The following is an 18,670-nucleotide window of genomic DNA, read 5'->3' as shown; positions in this document are numbered from 1 at the left end:
ACAGGGTCACTATGAGTTGGAATCCACTCAATGGCAATGAATGAAATATATTATATTTCATAATCTAATGTTCCCTTTGACAGGCTTTATTCCATTCAGAGACGTTGTAACTCCTAAACAGTTCTTTCATTATTTCTCTCATCATATTGTTTCTTCAGGATCGTTTAGAAGGCTTCCTTTGGAAAGATCCTAACCCAAGCCGTTTGTCATCAAATGGATTTCAATTCATAGCGACCCAGATGACAGAGCAGAACTGTGCCTCATAGGGTTTCCAAGGCAGTTGTCTCCATTTTCTCCCAGAGAGAAACTGGTGGCTTCAAACCACCAACCTTGGCTACCAGCCAAGTGATAACCACTGAACCACCAGAGCTCCTTGAAAAGACAAAGAATCAAAAAGTATTCTTTTTAATAAATTGGCTCCAAATATAATGATCAAGTATGACTTAAATTATGTAGTGTTAAATCTCTCAGTACATTAAAAATCATGCCTTTTACAGTTCTATTAATAACAAAACCTTACATTTCAACTGGTATAGAAATATTTGGATTGGCCACTTCTTTGGGTGAGCATGCGATATTTTTAAGTTCCAGGAGTAACCACAAAAACTATTTCAAATAAAATTTTATTTGGAAAATAAAATCAGAACAGCCTCCTAGGACCTAGTGTGAAAAGTTTTGTTCTAAATCCTGGGTGAGTTAATTAAGCATTCAAAGGGCTGTGATTACACTGACTAACCTCCTCTGCTATCCACAGAACCAACAAACTCTTAAGGTCAAGAGGGTGTTAACTTAGGCTACCAAGCTTGCCAGGATCTATTGGAAGAAAAGGCACTGCTTCCAGGCCATGGATACCCACAAATACCAAATTGAATTATATTGGAAAACACCAAAGCCAAAATCAAACTCACTGCCATCGACTCAATTTCAACTCACAAAGGCTGGTAGTTTCAAACTGCTGACCTTGTGGTTAGCAGACCAATGTGTAACCCACTATGCCACCAGGACGCCTATTAGAAAAACATAAGCCACTTCAAATCTATTTTCATATAGGTTGTTTGCCAGTGTCTCTCATGGACCCTGGCCTTTCACACACACCCTCTCTCCCCTGCCTCTCCCCACTGGCTTCCTTCCTCCCACATCCCCTTCCCACCCTCCTTCCGCTGCCCTATTTTGCCTTCCTCTCTGGCATATTTCCTTCCTAATGGGTGGTTCAACAGGAAGGCACCTTTCAGAGAATCCCTCATGGGTGTTTTAAGGGTAGCACCCTGGTGGCAAATGGGGTTCAACCGAAAGGTTGGGGTTCAAACACTCAGTGACACCTCAGAAGACAGACCTGGCCCTTGGGTTCACAGAGGCTACACTGGGCCTTGGAAACCCTCAGGAGCTGTTCTGCTGCACATAGGGGTTGTCATGAGTTGAAATCAACTGAGTGGCAACCAACAACAATGATTTGGGTTTGGATTTTTGCGAATGGTTTTATGGACCAGAAGAAATAGAAAAGAGAGTTACGGTATTAAGGATTTATCTTGCTTGGATCCACACTCAAAGCTCATAGAAGCAGCAGTCTAGAAACCAGGCAAGGCATTGTACTGGATAAATCTGCTTCACAAAAGTTCTTCTAAGTGCTGAAAATCAAGTGTTACTTTGAGCACTAAGGTGCACCTGACCCAAGTCAAGACATTTTCAATCACCTCCTATGTGTGTAAAAGTTGGACATTGAGTAAGGAAGACCAAAGAAGAACCGATGCATTTGAATTATAGTGCGGTGGAGAAGCTTGAAGGGATCAGGGACTATTGAAGGAACAAACAAATGTGTCTTGGAAGAAATATAGCTTGAATGCTCCTTAGAAGCCAGGATGGTCTTTGTACGTGTCATCAGGAGAGACCAGTCCCGGGAAAGGGGCATCGTGCTTGCTAAAGTGGGATAGCCAAACAAGATCCTTGATGACTTGGATTGCCACAGTGGCTGCAACCATGGACATCACGATGCTTGTGAGGATGGGGTAGGACCGGACAGTGTTTCGTACTGTTGTGCACAGATAGGGTCGCTCTAAGTCAGAAGGGACTCAGGGGGCACATAAAAATAACAATGACTTTACCATACATAATGCCATGCTGGGTCTCCTAGAGAATGAATAATTTGTGTGATGTAGAGAGCTTTGCTTCACGGCCTGGCCTGTTCTTTTTCTCGTAGAGCCATTCCCCTGTGGAAAACCGACCTTGGCACGAAGAAAGCGGTCACTGGCAGAGGCTGATGAGAGTGGAACACCCCCAGAAAACTCCACACTGAATGAGGAGGAACAATATGACATCCCTCCCACAGAGAATCCTTTCCAATCGCTGGACATCAATCAGACACATCCTGAGCGGAGTGCCAAAGATTATGTGCGGATCGTGGGTGGGAACGAGTGCAAACCTGGGGAGTGTCCGTGGCAGGTAACTATGGTTGCGTCTCCTCTGTGATGCAGCATCAGTCTCCAAGGCAAAATGTGTATTCAGTGTAATGGTCAAGTACTCGACTATTAGCCAAAAGGTTGTAGGTCTGAACCCACCCAGGGGCCCATCGTAAGAGAGGCTGGGAAATCTGCTTCCCATGGGTCACAGCCTTGAAAGTCCTCAAGGGCAGTTCTATTCTGCACACATGGGTCACCAAGAGATGGGATCTACTTGAGGGGAGCTAACAACAACAGCACAGAGCCTGGCAGATGCAAAGATGATACATGAGATCCCAGCCCACTGGGAACTTGAGAAATAAGACGCAGGTGTGCACTAGGTAGGAGGTGACCTCCCACATTCTCAAGCACACCTGCGTATCTCTTCTGTCCACACTACTGTGGTTTCTAGAGGTTTAAGCACTGGATGGAGGCGTGCTGAGAAGCCAGGCTAAGGGGAGGAGCTATGAAGAGAGTCTCAACAGTTGCTCCCTTCTCACAGTGTCACCCTTTCCGATGAAGCTTTTGTGTTTGTTTGTTTTTTTTAATTGAGCCCTGGTGGGCCAAAGGAGCCCTGGTGGTGCTGAGTTAGGCATTGAACTGCTAACCCCAGGTCCATGGTTCAAACCCACCATCCAGTCTTTGTAAGAAAGATGAGGCTGTCTGTTCCTGTAAAGTTGTACAGCCTCAGAAACTCTGTAGAGGGTGGCTATATTCCAGGGCAGTGAGTTCCTGCCCAGGATTATATTATGCTCTGGGAAGACAGGAAGAAAATAGAAAGGCAGCTCTGTTACACTACAAGGAGAGGGGACTCGAAACCAAGTGATCACCCAGTAGCTCAAACTGCACATTGTAATCCACAAGGCAGAGGTAGGTAGCTTTCACCAGCACAGGAGAGGGGCTCTGTTCTTCTGTTTGACTGGGGGCAGAAGAATTCATTCTCCTTCATGCATGCCTAATTTGGTGGGGTTTTTAATCCAGATACCTCAATCCTAAGAAGGCTAGTTCCCTAGTAAGAAGTATATCCATTTTCCCGAAGCAACATACTCTATTAATTATCAACTTGGATTTGGGTTGTCCAGATTGGGATTATCAATTAAATTTAAATTTCAGTTAAACAAAGTTTTGCTTTGTTTTGTTTAATCTTTAATTAGGGTATGTCCAGGAGACAATTAGCATACATTTTATGTATATATATATATATATATATGCTGTTTATTCAAATTTAACTCACTTCCAGCTATAGGGCAGAGTAGAACTGCCCCTGTGAGTTAATGAGACTGTTACTCTTTATGAGAATAGAAAGTTTTATCTTTCTCCCAAGGAGAAGCTGATTTTATATATACACACACACACACACACACACACACACACAGTTTTATTGGGGCATAATCCAAATATCATACAATTCAATAGTTCCATCATCTCAAGAAGTGTTGTACAATCATTACCGTGGTCAATTTTAGAACATTTTCTATTTTCTTGTGTGCCTTGTTATTAGCTCCCCATTTTCTCCCAACCTCCCTGCCTTACCCCCAAGCAACCATTAATGCAGTTACTGTCTACAGAATCACCCATCCTGAATTTCAAATACTGAAAAACATAGAAAAATACAAAACAAAGTGTCAAAGAAAACAAAAGAATAAAAAAAAACCAGAACACTAATAACAGAATAAAATACACCAAAAAAACCCAGTTGGGAAGAAAATATTAAAAACTAGATCAACTTTAAAATGGGTCAAAAGGGAGCTCAAATGATAAGCTGTTAGGTTTAACCTCATTATATCCATCACATTCCATTTTGCAGTGCACTCTTTATGACAGCAAAGCTAGTCACATCCCTGCATATGTTCACAGAGCACTCACTGGAGGCTTTCAGCCACATGCATCTCCCTTTCACTTTTTTTAACTGCTAGAACTTTTAGATGTGTCAAAAGGGGATCAAATCAGATGTTACATTTTAATCTACTTTAATCCTCTCTACAATACACTCTGTCTGAAAACTAGCTATTCACATCCGTGGACTATGGTCAAAGGGAATGCTTTTGGGCTTCCGCTGTCATCCATAGCCTTCTGTCTTCTTGACATATACATACTCCCAAACAAACAATATTACTTAAACAAAACACTAACTCACTGCTATCAAGTCGATGCCGACTCATTGTGACCCTATAGGACAGGGTAGAACTTCCCTGTGAGTTTCCGAGGCTGCAACTGTTTATGGGAGTAGAAAGCCTCGTTTTTCTCCCACAGAGAGGCTGGTGGTTTTGAATTGCCAACCTTGCTGATCACTAAGCCACCAGGCTCCTTAAATATTACTTAGAAGATGCCAAATTCTCTAGAGAAGGGGAAAGTAAAAATGCTTTATTCCTGATTTCCAAAGGTAACTTTTGGGGAGAAGAATGGAAAAGAAGAAAATGCTCTTGGGTGCCTTTTACCTGCACTGTCAAGGCTGTTTCTTTGATGGAATAGTCTTCATGCCTAAGATTTTCAGGCAAGCGTGTTCAGGGGGATTCCAGAGAAATTTCCCTTTACTGGTGGCATTCATACACCTTGAAAAATAGGTTTGAAAGTTAAACCATTCCAAAGACTGTGATGTCACGATGAAGCGGATACTTCAGCAAATGTTTCTCTGAAGACCAATATCAGCCTAGTCGTCAGCCACATAAATCATAAGCATGTAGACAACAAAAGTGATGACTACAGGGGAAAAGAGTTTTCCAAAACACTTGAAAAATATTCCTAGCACTTCAAAAATACACTGACAGGCTCAGAAGAAATAGAAAACAAATATCAGTCAGGTGACTTTATAGTCCAGGTGGAGAACGACATAAGCAAAACATGAGAGAACCATCCTCAACTGGCCTGCCACTTGGCACTTAGTAGGACCTCAGTAATGGTTTCTTGAATAAAGAAAAAGCAAGTAAATTAGTTGGTCCATAAAGCAAATTCAAAGCAGGGTTATGGACCCACTTAAACTCATGCTGCAGAGATTCAAAGAATGGGTTGGAGGGTTAGCGTTTGGGGACAGTCCCGTGGAGGTAAATCATGACTGATACTTGAAGAAAGTGCAGCAGTTGCTTTGGAAAAGACTGCAGGTGGGAGTGGCTTATGGGATACCCAGCAATGAGCAAGATTAGAAAAAGGTCCGCTGGGCTGGAACTGTGTTGGGGCCTGTGCTGCACTGAGTCCATTCTGACTTGTAGCGACCTATAGGACAGGGTAGACCTGCGCCTGTGGGTTTCTGAGACTGTAACTCTTTACAGGAGTAGAAAGCCTCCTCTTCCTCCCTCAGGGCAGCTGGTGGTTTCTAACAGTTAGCAGTCCAATGCGTAATTACTCTGCCTCCAGTGCTCCTAAAAGAGTTAGTTATGTGGAAAAAATGGAATGAATGAGTTGGGTTCTTCCATGGAGTCTAGGTTTGATTCCAGGGGCAAGAAGAGAAGTCTACAAGTTCTCAAATAGAGGACAGGATAACAGAGAGCAGGATGGAAGAAAAGGTAGCAGACCAGCTGACAGGTATGAGGTGAGAGGTGACAAGAGCAGGGTGAGGCCAAAGAAAGCACAAGGAAGGCTTGAATCGAGGAGACAGTGAGGGACACACATGACAAAGGATTTTGGATCTCGAGGCTCTTTGAAATTCCTCTTCTCAGAAACTCAAACACAACCTGGCCTGCTTTGGCAGACTAAGCTCTTCCCAAGTTCTCGCTCAGCTTTGCAAAAACAAGTCTGGAATCACCGACTTTCCCCTGTAGGCTTTACTCGTCAATGAGGAAAACGAGGGGTTTTGTGGAGGCACCATTCTGGATGAGTACTACATCCTCACCGCGGCTCACTGTCTCCACCAATCTAAAAGATTCAAGGTGAGAGTAGGTAAGTGACTGCCCTCAATGCTCTCTTCAGGGACCATGGAAAGGGGTAACTGCTCTATCACATCATGGTTAGAAACCACTAACCCACTACCCCCAATTCTGACTCATAAGCACTCCTTAGGAAGGACAGTATAGAACAGCTCCTTATGGTTTCCAAGGCTGTGAATCTTCATAGAAGGAGACGGGAGGAGTCTGACGTCTTCACCTGTCCCCAGTGGAATGGCTGGTGCATTAGAACCACTAGAACTCACATGTCAGCAGCCTTGGCAATGCTGATTAAGTGTTCAGCGACTAACCCAGAGGTGTGTGGTTAGAACTCAGTCAGAGGCTGCACAAGAAAAAGACCTGGCGATCTACTACCATAAATATTATGGGCTAGAATCCCCTACCAGGGAATTTCACATTGTTGCATGGAGTCGCGACACGTCAGAATCAACTCAATAGCACCCAGCAACAATGATGGAACTAACACAATTTCTGACAATGATAAAAATGCTCAAATCCTGTGGAGGTTCCTAGAAGGGAAGAAGAGAAGGGAGACAAGAGTGTAGAGAAAATAGCTATCCTCTGGTATCCATGTGCAGCGTGAGCCTCCTTCAGCTTCCTCTCAGCTGGCTTTTCCTTGGGGAAGCCTTCCCTACCTCCCTGACTAGCTTAACGTTCTCTGAGCTTCAAGGACTTTTTCCTCTGATCTTTATTTTGGGGTCATTTGTAGTAACTTTATGTTTCTATAAGGAGCCCTGGTGGCACGAAGAGATTTGAGCTGCTTGCCATAAGTTCATTAGCTCACACCCACAAGTAGCCCCAACAGAGAAAAATGAGGCTGTCTGTCGACCACTGTCAAGAGTTGATCCCAGAAACCGTAAGGAGCAGTTCTGCTCTGTCCGTTTGGGTAGCTAAGTGTGGGAATCCACTCGCGGGCAGTGAGTTTGGGTCTTCCCCTGCCGCACTCCAGAACAAGGCTGTCCAATATTAGATGGAAGGCAATCCACAAATTCGAGCCACATGCCCATTTAGATTTTCTACTGGTCACATTACCAAGTTGAACACATTAACAGCAAGTCCATTTCAACTCATACAGCCCCCAATATAAGCTATCTGAGTTTGCACATCTTTATGGAAGTAGACAGACTCATAACTGCCAACCTTATGCCCAAAATATAACCCACCAGGGCTCTTTCATAGCCATACTAAAATAGGATTTTTAAAAAGTAAAATTAATCATCTGATTTAGCCCATTATATCCAAAATAAGTAATCAAGATTTTAGAGTATAAGTGCACTGTTTTGCACTCTTTGTTTTCATGCTAAGTTTTGAAATTTTATAAAGAGCACATTTCAGTTCAGACTATCCCATTTCAAGTGTTCTGCTGACACAGGGCTGGTGGTCCCTTTTGGACTAGCAGGTCTAGAATTTAGGAACCTGGAGAGAGGGGCCATATAGGTGTTTTGTTTTGTTATTTTAGCTCCCCAACAGCTAGCACAGTGCCTAGCACACAACACATTTTCAGAAAGTGTTTGTGAAAGTTATGGAGTTGAAAATATCTGAAGTATTACATACATACACAAAGTAATATTTACTCCTAGAGAGTGCAATGAAAGGTCATTTCTATTTGTTTCTTTATGCTTTCTCTGTTTTTCAAATGTTCTGCAGCAATGGTTCTCAACCTTCTTAATGCCTCGACCCTTTAATACAGTTCCTCATTTTGTAGTGACCTCCCCAACCATAAACTTATTTTTGTTCCTACTTCTTGAACTGTAATTTTGCTACTGTTATAAATCAGGTGACCCTTGTGAAGGGTTGTTCAACCCCCAAAGGGGTCGCGACCCACAGGTTAAGAACCACTGATCTACAGGACTGTTTTTAAATCAGGGTCGGGAAGTGTGGAAAACCTTGACTTCTTTAAAAATTAACCAAAATTGAAATTAAAATATGCCGTCGAGGTGTTTGGGACTCAAGTTGAGCCCATGTGTGCCAGACAAGAATTGTGCTCCATAGAACATGTAGGAAGCAGATCGCCAGGGCTTGCTTCTGAGGCACCTAAGGATGGACTCAAACCACTGATCTGTTAGTTAGCAGCTAAGTGGGTTAACCCGTTCCCACTAGCCAGGGATGCAGGATACCAAATCTAAATACCATTATGTTCTTAACCACACCCCAGGGGAACGGAACACGGAGAAGGAGGAGGGCAATGAAATGGCGCACGACGTGGAAATGATAATAAAGCACAACAGATTTGTGAAAGAAACCTACGACTTTGACATCGCCATCATCAGGCTGAAGACCCCCATCACATTCCGGATGAACGTGGCGCCCGCCTGCCTGCCAGAGAAGGACTGGGCCGAGTCGGTGCTGATGACTCAGGAAAGCGGGTTCATCAGCGGGTTCGGGCGCACCAGCGAGAATGGCCGCCAGTCCGCCATCCTCAAGATGCTGCAAGTGCCCTACGTGGACCGAAACAAGTGCAAGCTGTCCAGTAGTTTTGTGATCACTCAAAACATGTTCTGTGCAGGCTATGAGGCCAAGCAGTTAGATGCCTGTCAAGGGGACAGCGGGGGCCCCCATGTCACTGAATTCAAAAACACCTATTATGTCACTGGGATTGTCAGCTGGGGAGAAGGGTGCGCAAAGAAAGGGAAATACGGAATCTACACCAAAGTCACCAACTTCCTCAAGTGGATAGATCGATGCATGAAAGCCAAAGTCAGAAAGCCACAGCCTCCCTCCACTTGATTCCAAACGCCTTGTCCGCAGATGCTGTTCACCACAGTCCCTGTAGATCATTCCTATTCAAGGAATTTCACTTGGGCAATGATTGTACAAATGTGCTTTACACAATTGATGTGTGTATGGATTGTGATAAGAGTTGTATGAGCCCCTAATAAAATGATTTAGAAAAAAAAAAGGAATTCCACTCAACACACCGGTGGGATGTTGGTTGGCATTGGGTTTTGCTTTGCTTTGCTTTGCCACAGGATGGGTCCCAGACTACATTTTCTTCCCTGTAATTATTTAAAACAAAAATCAGATACTATCCATTCAATGCCAATTAAAGGTGTGTGTGTGTGTGTGTGTGTGTGTGTGTGTGTGTGTGTAGAACTGTGTTCTAGAGGGTTTTCCATGGCAATCATCTCTCAGAAGCAAATCACCAGGCCTTTCTTCTGAGGCACCCCTGGGAAGGATTCAAACTGCCAACCTTTCTGTTGTTAGTAGCTGAGCATTTAACCATTGTGCCACCTGGTAGGGTCTTTATCCTAATGCTGGTCTTGCTCTACTGAAGTGGAAAGACTAGAGCAATTTTAACTCGTAACACGACTTTTGCCTTCCCCAAGATGTCGTTCTCAATAGAGAACGTTGTATTCTGTGAGGTTCTCCCTGATGGGGCCACTGCTGAAAACTGTGATCAGGGTCTTCCTTGTTTATAGAGCATTTTTTCCTTTCTTTCTCTGATTTCTTTTTGATTGGCCCAAGCTGCCCCACTTTGTCCAGCCATCCTTGTAACATTTGCAGGGGGATTGGGCAAGATCGTCGTGAACACTGATCTAAGGCAAGGATGGAATCAGGACCCAGCACCATGATTGGGGCATCTGCCACCCTGAGCGGCTCACTGGTGAGGTTGAAGGTTTCCCATGTGGGCCAGCATAGCCTCCCTGTCCCTCTCCCAACTGGCCTGAGTTTTCCTCATTCACCTCGCCTGTAAACTAGACAACAGTGGAAATGCTTCTACTGGGTGACTACCAGGTCCCTGCTTGGGTAAGGTACAGAAAGCTGCTCAGGAGTATGGTTGCTTCAATGGACTTAAACAACTGGTTCTCCATTCTGACTTAACATTAGAATCAATAGGATATTTATTAAAAATCACTAATGCCCAGGCCTCACCTTCAGACATTTAAGCTGACCTATTTTTCTTAAAATTGCCACCAAAAGAAAAACCCACTACCATCAAATTGATTCTGGCTCATAGTGACAAGTCTGTACATTTTAATGGGGAAAAATAGTCTCATCTTTCTCCTGAGGATCAGACACTGTGTTTGAACTTGCAGTTAGCAGCATGATGCCTAACCCGTAGTGCCATAGGGTTCCTTAGAAAGAGACCACAGGGCCACCTACTGTGCAGTCACCATACTGGCATTGCCTCCTCCACACTCCTCAGTTGCCTCCCTTACACACAGGTACTCGGCTCTGACTGCACATCGCAGTCATCAGACTACAGCAAAAACGAACCCTTGGGCATCTAATCAATTCCAACCCATAGCAATCATATTGGACAGAGGTGAATTGCCCCATGGGAGTTTCAAGGCTGTAAATCTTTAGAGAAACAGACTGCCACATCTGTCTCCCATGGAGCAGCTAATGAATTTGAACTGCTGCCCTTTGGTTAACAGCCAAGTGCTTTTTACCACTGTACTATGAGAACTCGTTGGCCACAGCACCGAGCACTTCCTTGGGAATTTCCAGAGGTGTGGCCAGAAGTTTTGAAAATGTTCAAAAGTTTTCCATGTGCAGTCAGTGTTCAAGGTAGAAAGTAAAAGATAGCATGTATGCCAAGTTGTAGTGTGTATGTACCTGGTGGTGTAGTGAGTTGTGCATTGGGCTGATAACCAAGAGGTCATCAGTTTGATTCTACTGAAGAAAAAGGAGGCTTTCTACTCCCATAAAGATTTGCATTTTGGAAACCCACAAGTGTAGATCTACCCTACCCTGTAGGGTTGCAATGAGTCAGAACAACTTGATGGCAGTAGCAGCAACTCTGTGGGGAGCAAGTCCTAGAGATCCATTCCCCTAAAGACCAGAGTCCAGGGCAGTTCTGCTCTGTCACATACTGTTGCTATGACTTGCTGGCATCTCTCCACATCAGCAGAGTGCAACAGAGACTACCATGAGGGCTGTGCTCTTCCTCCAGCTAGAAAAAAACGACGCAAACCCGCTGTGCCGTCCAGATGATTCTAACCCATACAGACTCCATATGTGTCACCGGAGAACTGTACTCCAGGCTTTAAGGTTTCTGCTGGTTACTTTTTCAGAAGTAATTGCCAGATTTTTCTTTCAAGGTATGTGTTAGCCAGGGTTCTCAACAGAAATGAAACCAGGACACTTATGATGATGATAGATAGATAGATTTATACAGCGAGACGGAATATAACAGCTAAGTAGGCCCTACAGCAGTAGAGGGTTCAATTTAACTCACTTCCATGCAACAGTTACTATACTGGAAGTCCTTCAACTCATGTGAACTGGCAGGTCCAACGTCAAGGAAGCAGACAACAGACTCCTCCCTGGGGCAAGGCAAGCAGTCTGCCAACAGGCAGCAAGCACCACGGTGGGTCCCCAACAGTCATTAGTTCAGGAACTTAGTGAAGCAGGCCTGGATGGGATATCGATAATGCAAACTATGGATGGCAAGAGAATCCACCAGCTTCAAGCTCAAGTGATGTGGTAAAGCAGGTCTCGAAGGAGCTTCAAGCTCTAGCAACATGATCCATGAATTGGCTTGGCCTACAGCTAGTATAGCTCACAGGTTGAAGCAGAGAACAAGTTATAACAGCAGCATGCACACTCCAACATGCTCCAATCACCAGAGAGCAAGAGAGAGAGGGGTCCACCTTGCAGAGGCATGTATCTCTTTGCCCTCCAATCAAACTGTGACCTGATTAATCCCAAAGGCTCCTGTTTTCCAGATTGGCACAACAAACCTACCTATCACAAAGTGCTACTGCGTGACCTCAAACTTCCAATCTTTCCATTAATAGCACTACTCTGGAACTCATCTTTTCTTTATAAACCAAACAAAATGATCAACAACAACATGAATAAATTAATGCAAAGAAAGAAAAAGTTGCCATCAAGTTGATTCTACATAAGTGGTAAATTGTTGATTATTAGACCACTTACCCAAAGATTGACAGTTAAAAATCTATGCAGATGCTCCTCAGAGGAAAGGTCTGGCTATCCTCTTCAAAGGGTCACATCCGTAAAAACCTTGTAGAACACTTCTACTCTGCAGTGCATGGGGGTCACAATGAGTCTCTCCTGTATACAGGGGTGAGAAACATTTGGAAAATCAGCAAGACCAGCTAACATCACACACATCACCAAAGAGAAGCAATTACAGCCATCACATTGTTGTTATTAGGTCTTGTTGAGTTGATTCCAACCCATAGCGACGCTATATACAACAGAACGACACTGCTTGGTCCTGTGCCATTCCCACAATTGTTCTTATGTCTGAGCCCATTGTTACGACCACAGGTCAATCCATCTTTTTTAAAGTATCCCTCTTTGTGACTGCCCCTTTACTTTACCAATCATGATATTCTTCTCTGGGGACTAGTTTCTCATTAGGGGTAAGTTAATTAAATGTATGGCCCTCAGATGATGTTATAAATACCCAAATGGCCCTTGATGGGGAAAAAGTTTCCCACCCCTACAAAGGAAATTCACATAGATTTCAAAAATGCTCTTTCTCTGTCATAAATTCAATAAGTATCTACAGACTTTAAAGTTAAAATTGCCATAAATATGAAGTGTGTTCTTAAAAAGAGGATCCGTTACCTTGAAACAGAATCTACATGTATGCTTTCCAAATGCTCTGCCCTAATTTGCATTTTGCACAACTTTGCTAAGCAAAGTTTAAAAGTTCTAGTACAAAATACTCCCAAACAGTAACTTGTTGGACCAGCCCTTTTGTAAACAACCAACCAAAAAAAAATATTGCCAAGTTCAAACAAATCAATGTAGAAAAAGTATTCCATTTCCCAGAACCGATATGAGGAAATCATGACTCTCCATACCCACCAGCTCCGCACCATTTTTAGAGAGAGTTAAACAATGTTGTTTTCATTTGTTCATTTTTTATTTTTAGCAAACAGACCCCAGACTTGATTTTTCAGAGCAGTCTTTGGTTTGCAGAAAAATGATACAGAAAATATAGGCATTTCCCTAATCTCCCTCTCTTTCATTTGTACATGATTTCCCCTCATTAACAACATTTTGAATCAGTGTGCAAACTTTGCTTTTCTTTGCATGAGAGAAAACTATTATTGTTTTTTAAATCGTTTTATTAGGGGTTCATACAACTCTTATCACAATCCATACATACATCAATTGTGTAAAGCACATTTGTACATTCATTGCCCTCATCATTCTCAAAACATGTGCTCTCCACTTAAGACCCTGGCATTAGGTCCTCACTTTTTCCCCTCCCTCCCCACACCCCACTCCCTCATGAAACCTTGATAATTTATAAATTATTATTTTGTCCTATCTTGCCCTGTACGACATCTCTCTTCACCCGCTTTTCTGTTGTCTGTCCCCCAGGGAGTTCACATGTAGATCCTTATAATCGGTTCCCCCTTTCCAACCCACCCTCCCTCTACCTTCCCAGTATCACCACTCACACCACTGATCCTGAAGGGATCATCCTTCCTGGATTCCCTGTTTCTGGTTCCTATCTGTACCAGTGTACATCCTCTGGTCTAGCCAGACTTGTAAGGGAGAATTCAGATCATGATAGTGGGAGGGTGGGAGGGGGAAGCATTTAGGAACTAGAGGAAAGTTGTAGGTTTCATCGTTGCTATGCCACACCCTGTCTGGCTCATAACCTCCCTGAGACCTTTCTGTAAAGGGATATCCAGTGGCCGACAAATGGGCTTTGGGTCACCACTCCACACTCCCCCCTCATTCACTATGGTACAATTTTTATTCTGATGATGCATGATACCTGATCCCTTCGACATCTCGTGATCGCACAGGCTGGTGTGCTTCTTCCATGTGGGCTTTGTTGCTTCTCAGCTAGATGGCCACTTGTTTGCCTTTAAGCTTTTAAGATCCCAGACACTATAGCTTTTGAAAGCCGGGCACCATCAGCTTTCTTTGCCACATTTGCTTATGCACTCATTTGTCTTCAGCGATCGTATCATGGAGGTGAGTACACAATTATATGATTTTTTGTTGATGCTTAATAACTGATTCCTTCGGCACCTCGTTATCACACAGACTGGTGTACTTCTTCCATGTGGGCTTTGTTGCTTCTCAGCTAGATGGCCACTTGTTTACCTTCAAGCCTCTGAGACCTCAGACGCTATCTTTTGATAGCTGGGCATCATTAGTTTTCTTCACCACATTTACTTATTCACCCGCTTTGTCTTCAGCGGTTGTGTTGGGAAGGTGAACATCACAGAATGCCAATTTAATAGAAGAAAGTATTCTTGCATTGAGGGAGTACTTGAGTGGAGGCCCAATGTCCTTCTGCTACCTTAATACTAAACCTATAAATATATGCACATAGATCTATTTCTCCATCCTCCTATATAAATATATTTGCATGTGTACATGTCTTTATCTAGACCTTTACAAATGCCCTTTGCCTCCCAGCTCTTTCCTCTATTTCCCTTGACTTTCCTCCTGTCCCACTATCATGCTCCGTCCCCACCAGGGTTTCAGCAATTCCTCTTAGTTACATTACCCTTGATCATGCCCTACCAGGCCTCCCACACCCTCCTCACCACCGATTTGGATCACTTGTTGTTCCCTTGTCCATGAGTTTGTTAACACTACTACCTTCCCCACCCCCACCTCCCCCTCTCCCACGTCCCCCCAGAACTGTCGGTCCCGTTGTTTTCTCCTCCAGATTGTTCATCCAGCCTATTTTATTTAGACAGACCTGTGGAGATAATAACATGCGCAAAAGCAAGACAGAGCAAAACCAAGCAACAATATAAAACAAACTAATGACAAAAAACAACAAAACAAAACACAAGTAAGAAAAGCTTGTAGTTAGTTCAAGGATTATTTGTTGGCCTTTAGGAGTGTTTTCCGGTCCGGTCTGTTGGGGCACCATGCCCTGACCCCAAAATCCACCTTCAGCATTCCCTGGGGACATCGCCGCTCTGTTCCCTTGCTGTTCTGTTGCACCCCCTTAGTGTTTTGCCTCGGTGTGGCGGGATCAGATCAAGTGAAATTCCCACACTGTGTCTCCAGTGTTGTCCCCTCTAGGGCTATGGGTCAGTGAGGGGTGTCATGTCTCATAGTGGGGCCGGCCATGTGGTCCTCTCTGTGAACTGGCTGCTGTAATCGGGAACATCATCCTCCCAGCCTGGTGGGCCAGGATGTTCTCCACTCTCTCCTCTTCCCCCTTCATCTGCTCCTATGTGCTCCGATCAGATATGTCTCTCTCCTGGAGCTGCAGATTCAATGCCGTCCTTTGAAATAAATTCTTCTGGGGGAAGGGGCAGGTGTCCATGTAGTAGTTGGAATTAGAGCCGGCCCCCGAGAGAAAACTTTTCTACTGTACAAAAATTGGACCTGTCGATTTAGACCAGTTGACTCTGACTCTCTAAGACATATGGTTCCTGGGGTAAACTATTTAGGGAAGCCAACTGCCACATTTCTCCGGCAGAGTAGCTGGTGGGCTCTACCCACTGCCTTTTCTGTGCAACCTAGTACTGAACCACTAACTACTACACTACCAGGGTTCCTATATGCTGTCAATACACTTAGAAATAAAATATAACGGCATTTAACTATTTTATAGTATTTAGCAAATGCAACGTTATTGAACAACAAATATGTATCAGGTGATGGTTGTCACCTGAATAGTGTTTTGAAACATAGATAGCGTGTCTCTGCTGTGTGACTTTGTTGCCTTCTCAAAGTCAATAGATCCCCTTGTTCATCCCAGAGACACCTCCTGGAGAAAACGTTTCTGACCTAGGAGTCTGCCAACATTTGTCAGCACGAGGATTTTTCTGGGATGCAAAGCAATCTCGGTGGCAATCATTCTGACACAGATGCAAACCCCCATTTTTCTAGAAAGGAAAGGTTGTTTTGGAGTTCTGAATAAACTCTGGAGGATGGTGTACAACTAAAAACATAATTTCACTGTCATTTTTTGTATCTCTCACCCTTGGCCACCATTACTGGATGCCCCAACATTCATCCACTTTTTTTTAATCATTTTATTGGGGCTCATATAGCTCTTATCACAATCCATACATCTATCCGTTGTATCAAGCTCATTTGTACATTTGTTGCCATCATCATTTTATTTATTTTTTTACATTTTATTAGGGACTCATACAACTCTTATCACAATCCATACATATACATACATCAATTGTATAAAGCACATCCATACATTCCTTGCCCTAATCATTTTCAAAGCATTTTCTTTCTACTTGAGCCCTTGGTATCAGCTCCTCATGTTTTACCCTCCCTCCTCTACCCTCCCTCACTCCAAAACTCTTGATAATTTATTATTTATTTTTCATGTCTTCCACTGACGGATGTCTCTCTTCACTCACTTTTCTGTTGTCCGTCCCCCAGGGAGGGGGTTGAATGTAGATCCTTGTGATAGGTTCCCCCTTTCTTCCCCCACCTTTCCTTTACCCACCTGGTATCACTACTCTCATTATTGATCCTGAGGGGTTTGTCTTTCCTGGATTCCCTGTGTTTCCAGTTCTTATCTGTACCCCTGTATACCCTCTGGTCTAGCTGGATTTGTAAGGTAGAATTGAGATCAGGATAGTGGGGGGTGGGAAGCATTAAAGAACTAGAGGAAAGTTGTATTCATTGGTGCTACACTGCACCCTTACTCACCCATCTTCTCCCCACGATCCTTCTGGAAGGGGATGTCCAGTTGCCTACAGATGGGCTTTGGGTCTCCACTCCGCACTCCCCCTCATTCACAATTATATGATCTTTTGTTCTTTGATGCCTGATACCTGATCCCATCGACACCTCGTGATCACACAGGTTGGTGTACTTCTTCCATGTAGGCTTTGTTGATTTTGAGCTAGATGGCCGCTTGTTTATCTTCAAGGTTTTAAGACCCCAGACACTATACCTTTTGTTAGCCAGGCAACATCAGCTTTCTTCACCACATTTGCTTATGCAACCATTTTGTCTTTAGCCATTGTGTTGGGAAGGTAAGCATCATGGAATGCTAGATTAATAGAACAAAGTGTTCCTGGAATGCTAGATTAATAGAACAAGTGTGGGAATACTTGAGTAGAGGCCCAATGTCCATATGCTTCCTTTATTTCCTTTTACTTTCTTCTTGTCCCATTATGATGTTCAGCCTTCATTTGGGTTTCAGTAATTCTTCTTGGTTCCATTGCTCTTGATCAAGCCCTACCAGCCTCTTAAACCCTCCTTACCATCAATTTTAGATCACTTTTTCTCCCTTGTCCCTGGGTTTGTTAACACCCACTTCCATACTCCTGCCTCCCCCTGTCCCATATCTCCCCTGAACCATCGGTCCATTGTTTTCTCTTCCAGATTGTTTACCCCACCTATCTCACCTAGATAGACCTGCAGAGATAATAATATGCACACAAAAAAGGCAAAGGAAAACAAAGCAACAAAACAACAACAACAACAAAAAGAAAAGCCTATAAATAGTTCAAGATTTAAAAAAAATAGTTCAAGGTCTGTTTGTTGATCTTTAGGAGTGTTTTCCAGTCCAGTCTGATAGGGTGCCATGCCCTGGCCCCAAAGTCTATTTTTGGTATACCCTGGGGACTTCGTTGCTCTGTTCCCCTTGCTGTTCTGTTGCATGCTCTTAAGTGTTTTGCCTTGGTGTGGTGGGGTCAGATCGGGCACAATTCCCACACTGTGTCTCAAGTGTCTCCCTTCTACCACTATGGGTCAGTGAGGAACATTGTGTCTCATAGGGGGGCGGCCCTATGGTCCTCTCTGTGCTTTGGCTGCTCTGAACAGGAATATTGCCCTCAGGGCTTGGTGGGCCAGGATGTGCTCCACTTTCTCTTCCTTCCCCTTTATTTGCTTCTGTGTGCTCGGATCAGCCATGATTTTCTCCCTGAGTTGTAGCTTCAGTGCTGGCCTCTGAAGTGAATTCTTCTGAGGGGATTAAAACTGGCCCCTCAGACCTCTCAATTGGTTCCCTGCTTCATAACAGCATGTTTCATTCACATCTTGGAGCACTGGGTTGAAGTCTGGTCCCTCTTTCCCTGTGGAGATATAAATACCCTCCCCTTGGGTGGGTTAGTGCCCTGTTCCCCAACTACCCATGTCTTTTTCCCCCCCACTCCTTTTCAGTTGGCTACCATATGTATCCTTGGATTTGCTCTGGCCCCTGCCATACTACCTCAACCTCACCCCAGGATTGTATGTATACAGTAGCTTTTTCCCTTTGCCCCTTTTGCATTTTTAAGCTAACCTCAGTGGACTCATGTTGTACTTGTCCTTTTGTGTTTGGCTTACTTCACTTAGCATAATTTCCTCCAGTTCTTCCAATGCAGCGATGTGCTTTATGCATTCATCACTGCCTTTTAGGGATGTGTAGTACTCTATTGTATGTATGCACCACCGTTTTTAATCCATTCATCTGTTGATGGAAATTTGGGT

At 43.8% G+C, this 18,670-nt stretch overlaps 1 protein-coding gene across 1 annotated transcript in view; it reads left to right on the top strand.

Moving 5' to 3' along the window:
- F10 (coagulation factor X) overlaps positions 1-9,178 on the top strand; it is a 33,973-nt gene extending 24,795 nt beyond the window's left edge. Inside the window, exons 6-8 of the mRNA XM_075563403.1 lie at positions 2,195-2,436; positions 6,188-6,305; positions 8,466-9,178. Coding sequence (XP_075419518.1) covers positions 2,195-2,436; positions 6,188-6,305; positions 8,466-9,037 — 932 coding nt within the window. The 3' untranslated portion in view covers positions 9,038-9,178. The remainder of the gene's footprint in view (positions 1-2,194; positions 2,437-6,187; positions 6,306-8,465) is intronic.
- The last annotated feature ends 9,492 nt before the right edge of the window (positions 9,179-18,670 follow it).

Source organism: Tenrec ecaudatus, chromosome 11, assembly GCF_050624435.1.
Source record: "Tenrec ecaudatus isolate mTenEca1 chromosome 11, mTenEca1.hap1, whole genome shotgun sequence".
Taxonomy (NCBI): Eukaryota; Metazoa; Chordata; class Mammalia; order Afrosoricida; family Tenrecidae; genus Tenrec; species Tenrec ecaudatus.
This window is presented reverse-complemented; position numbering and strand designations above follow the sequence as displayed.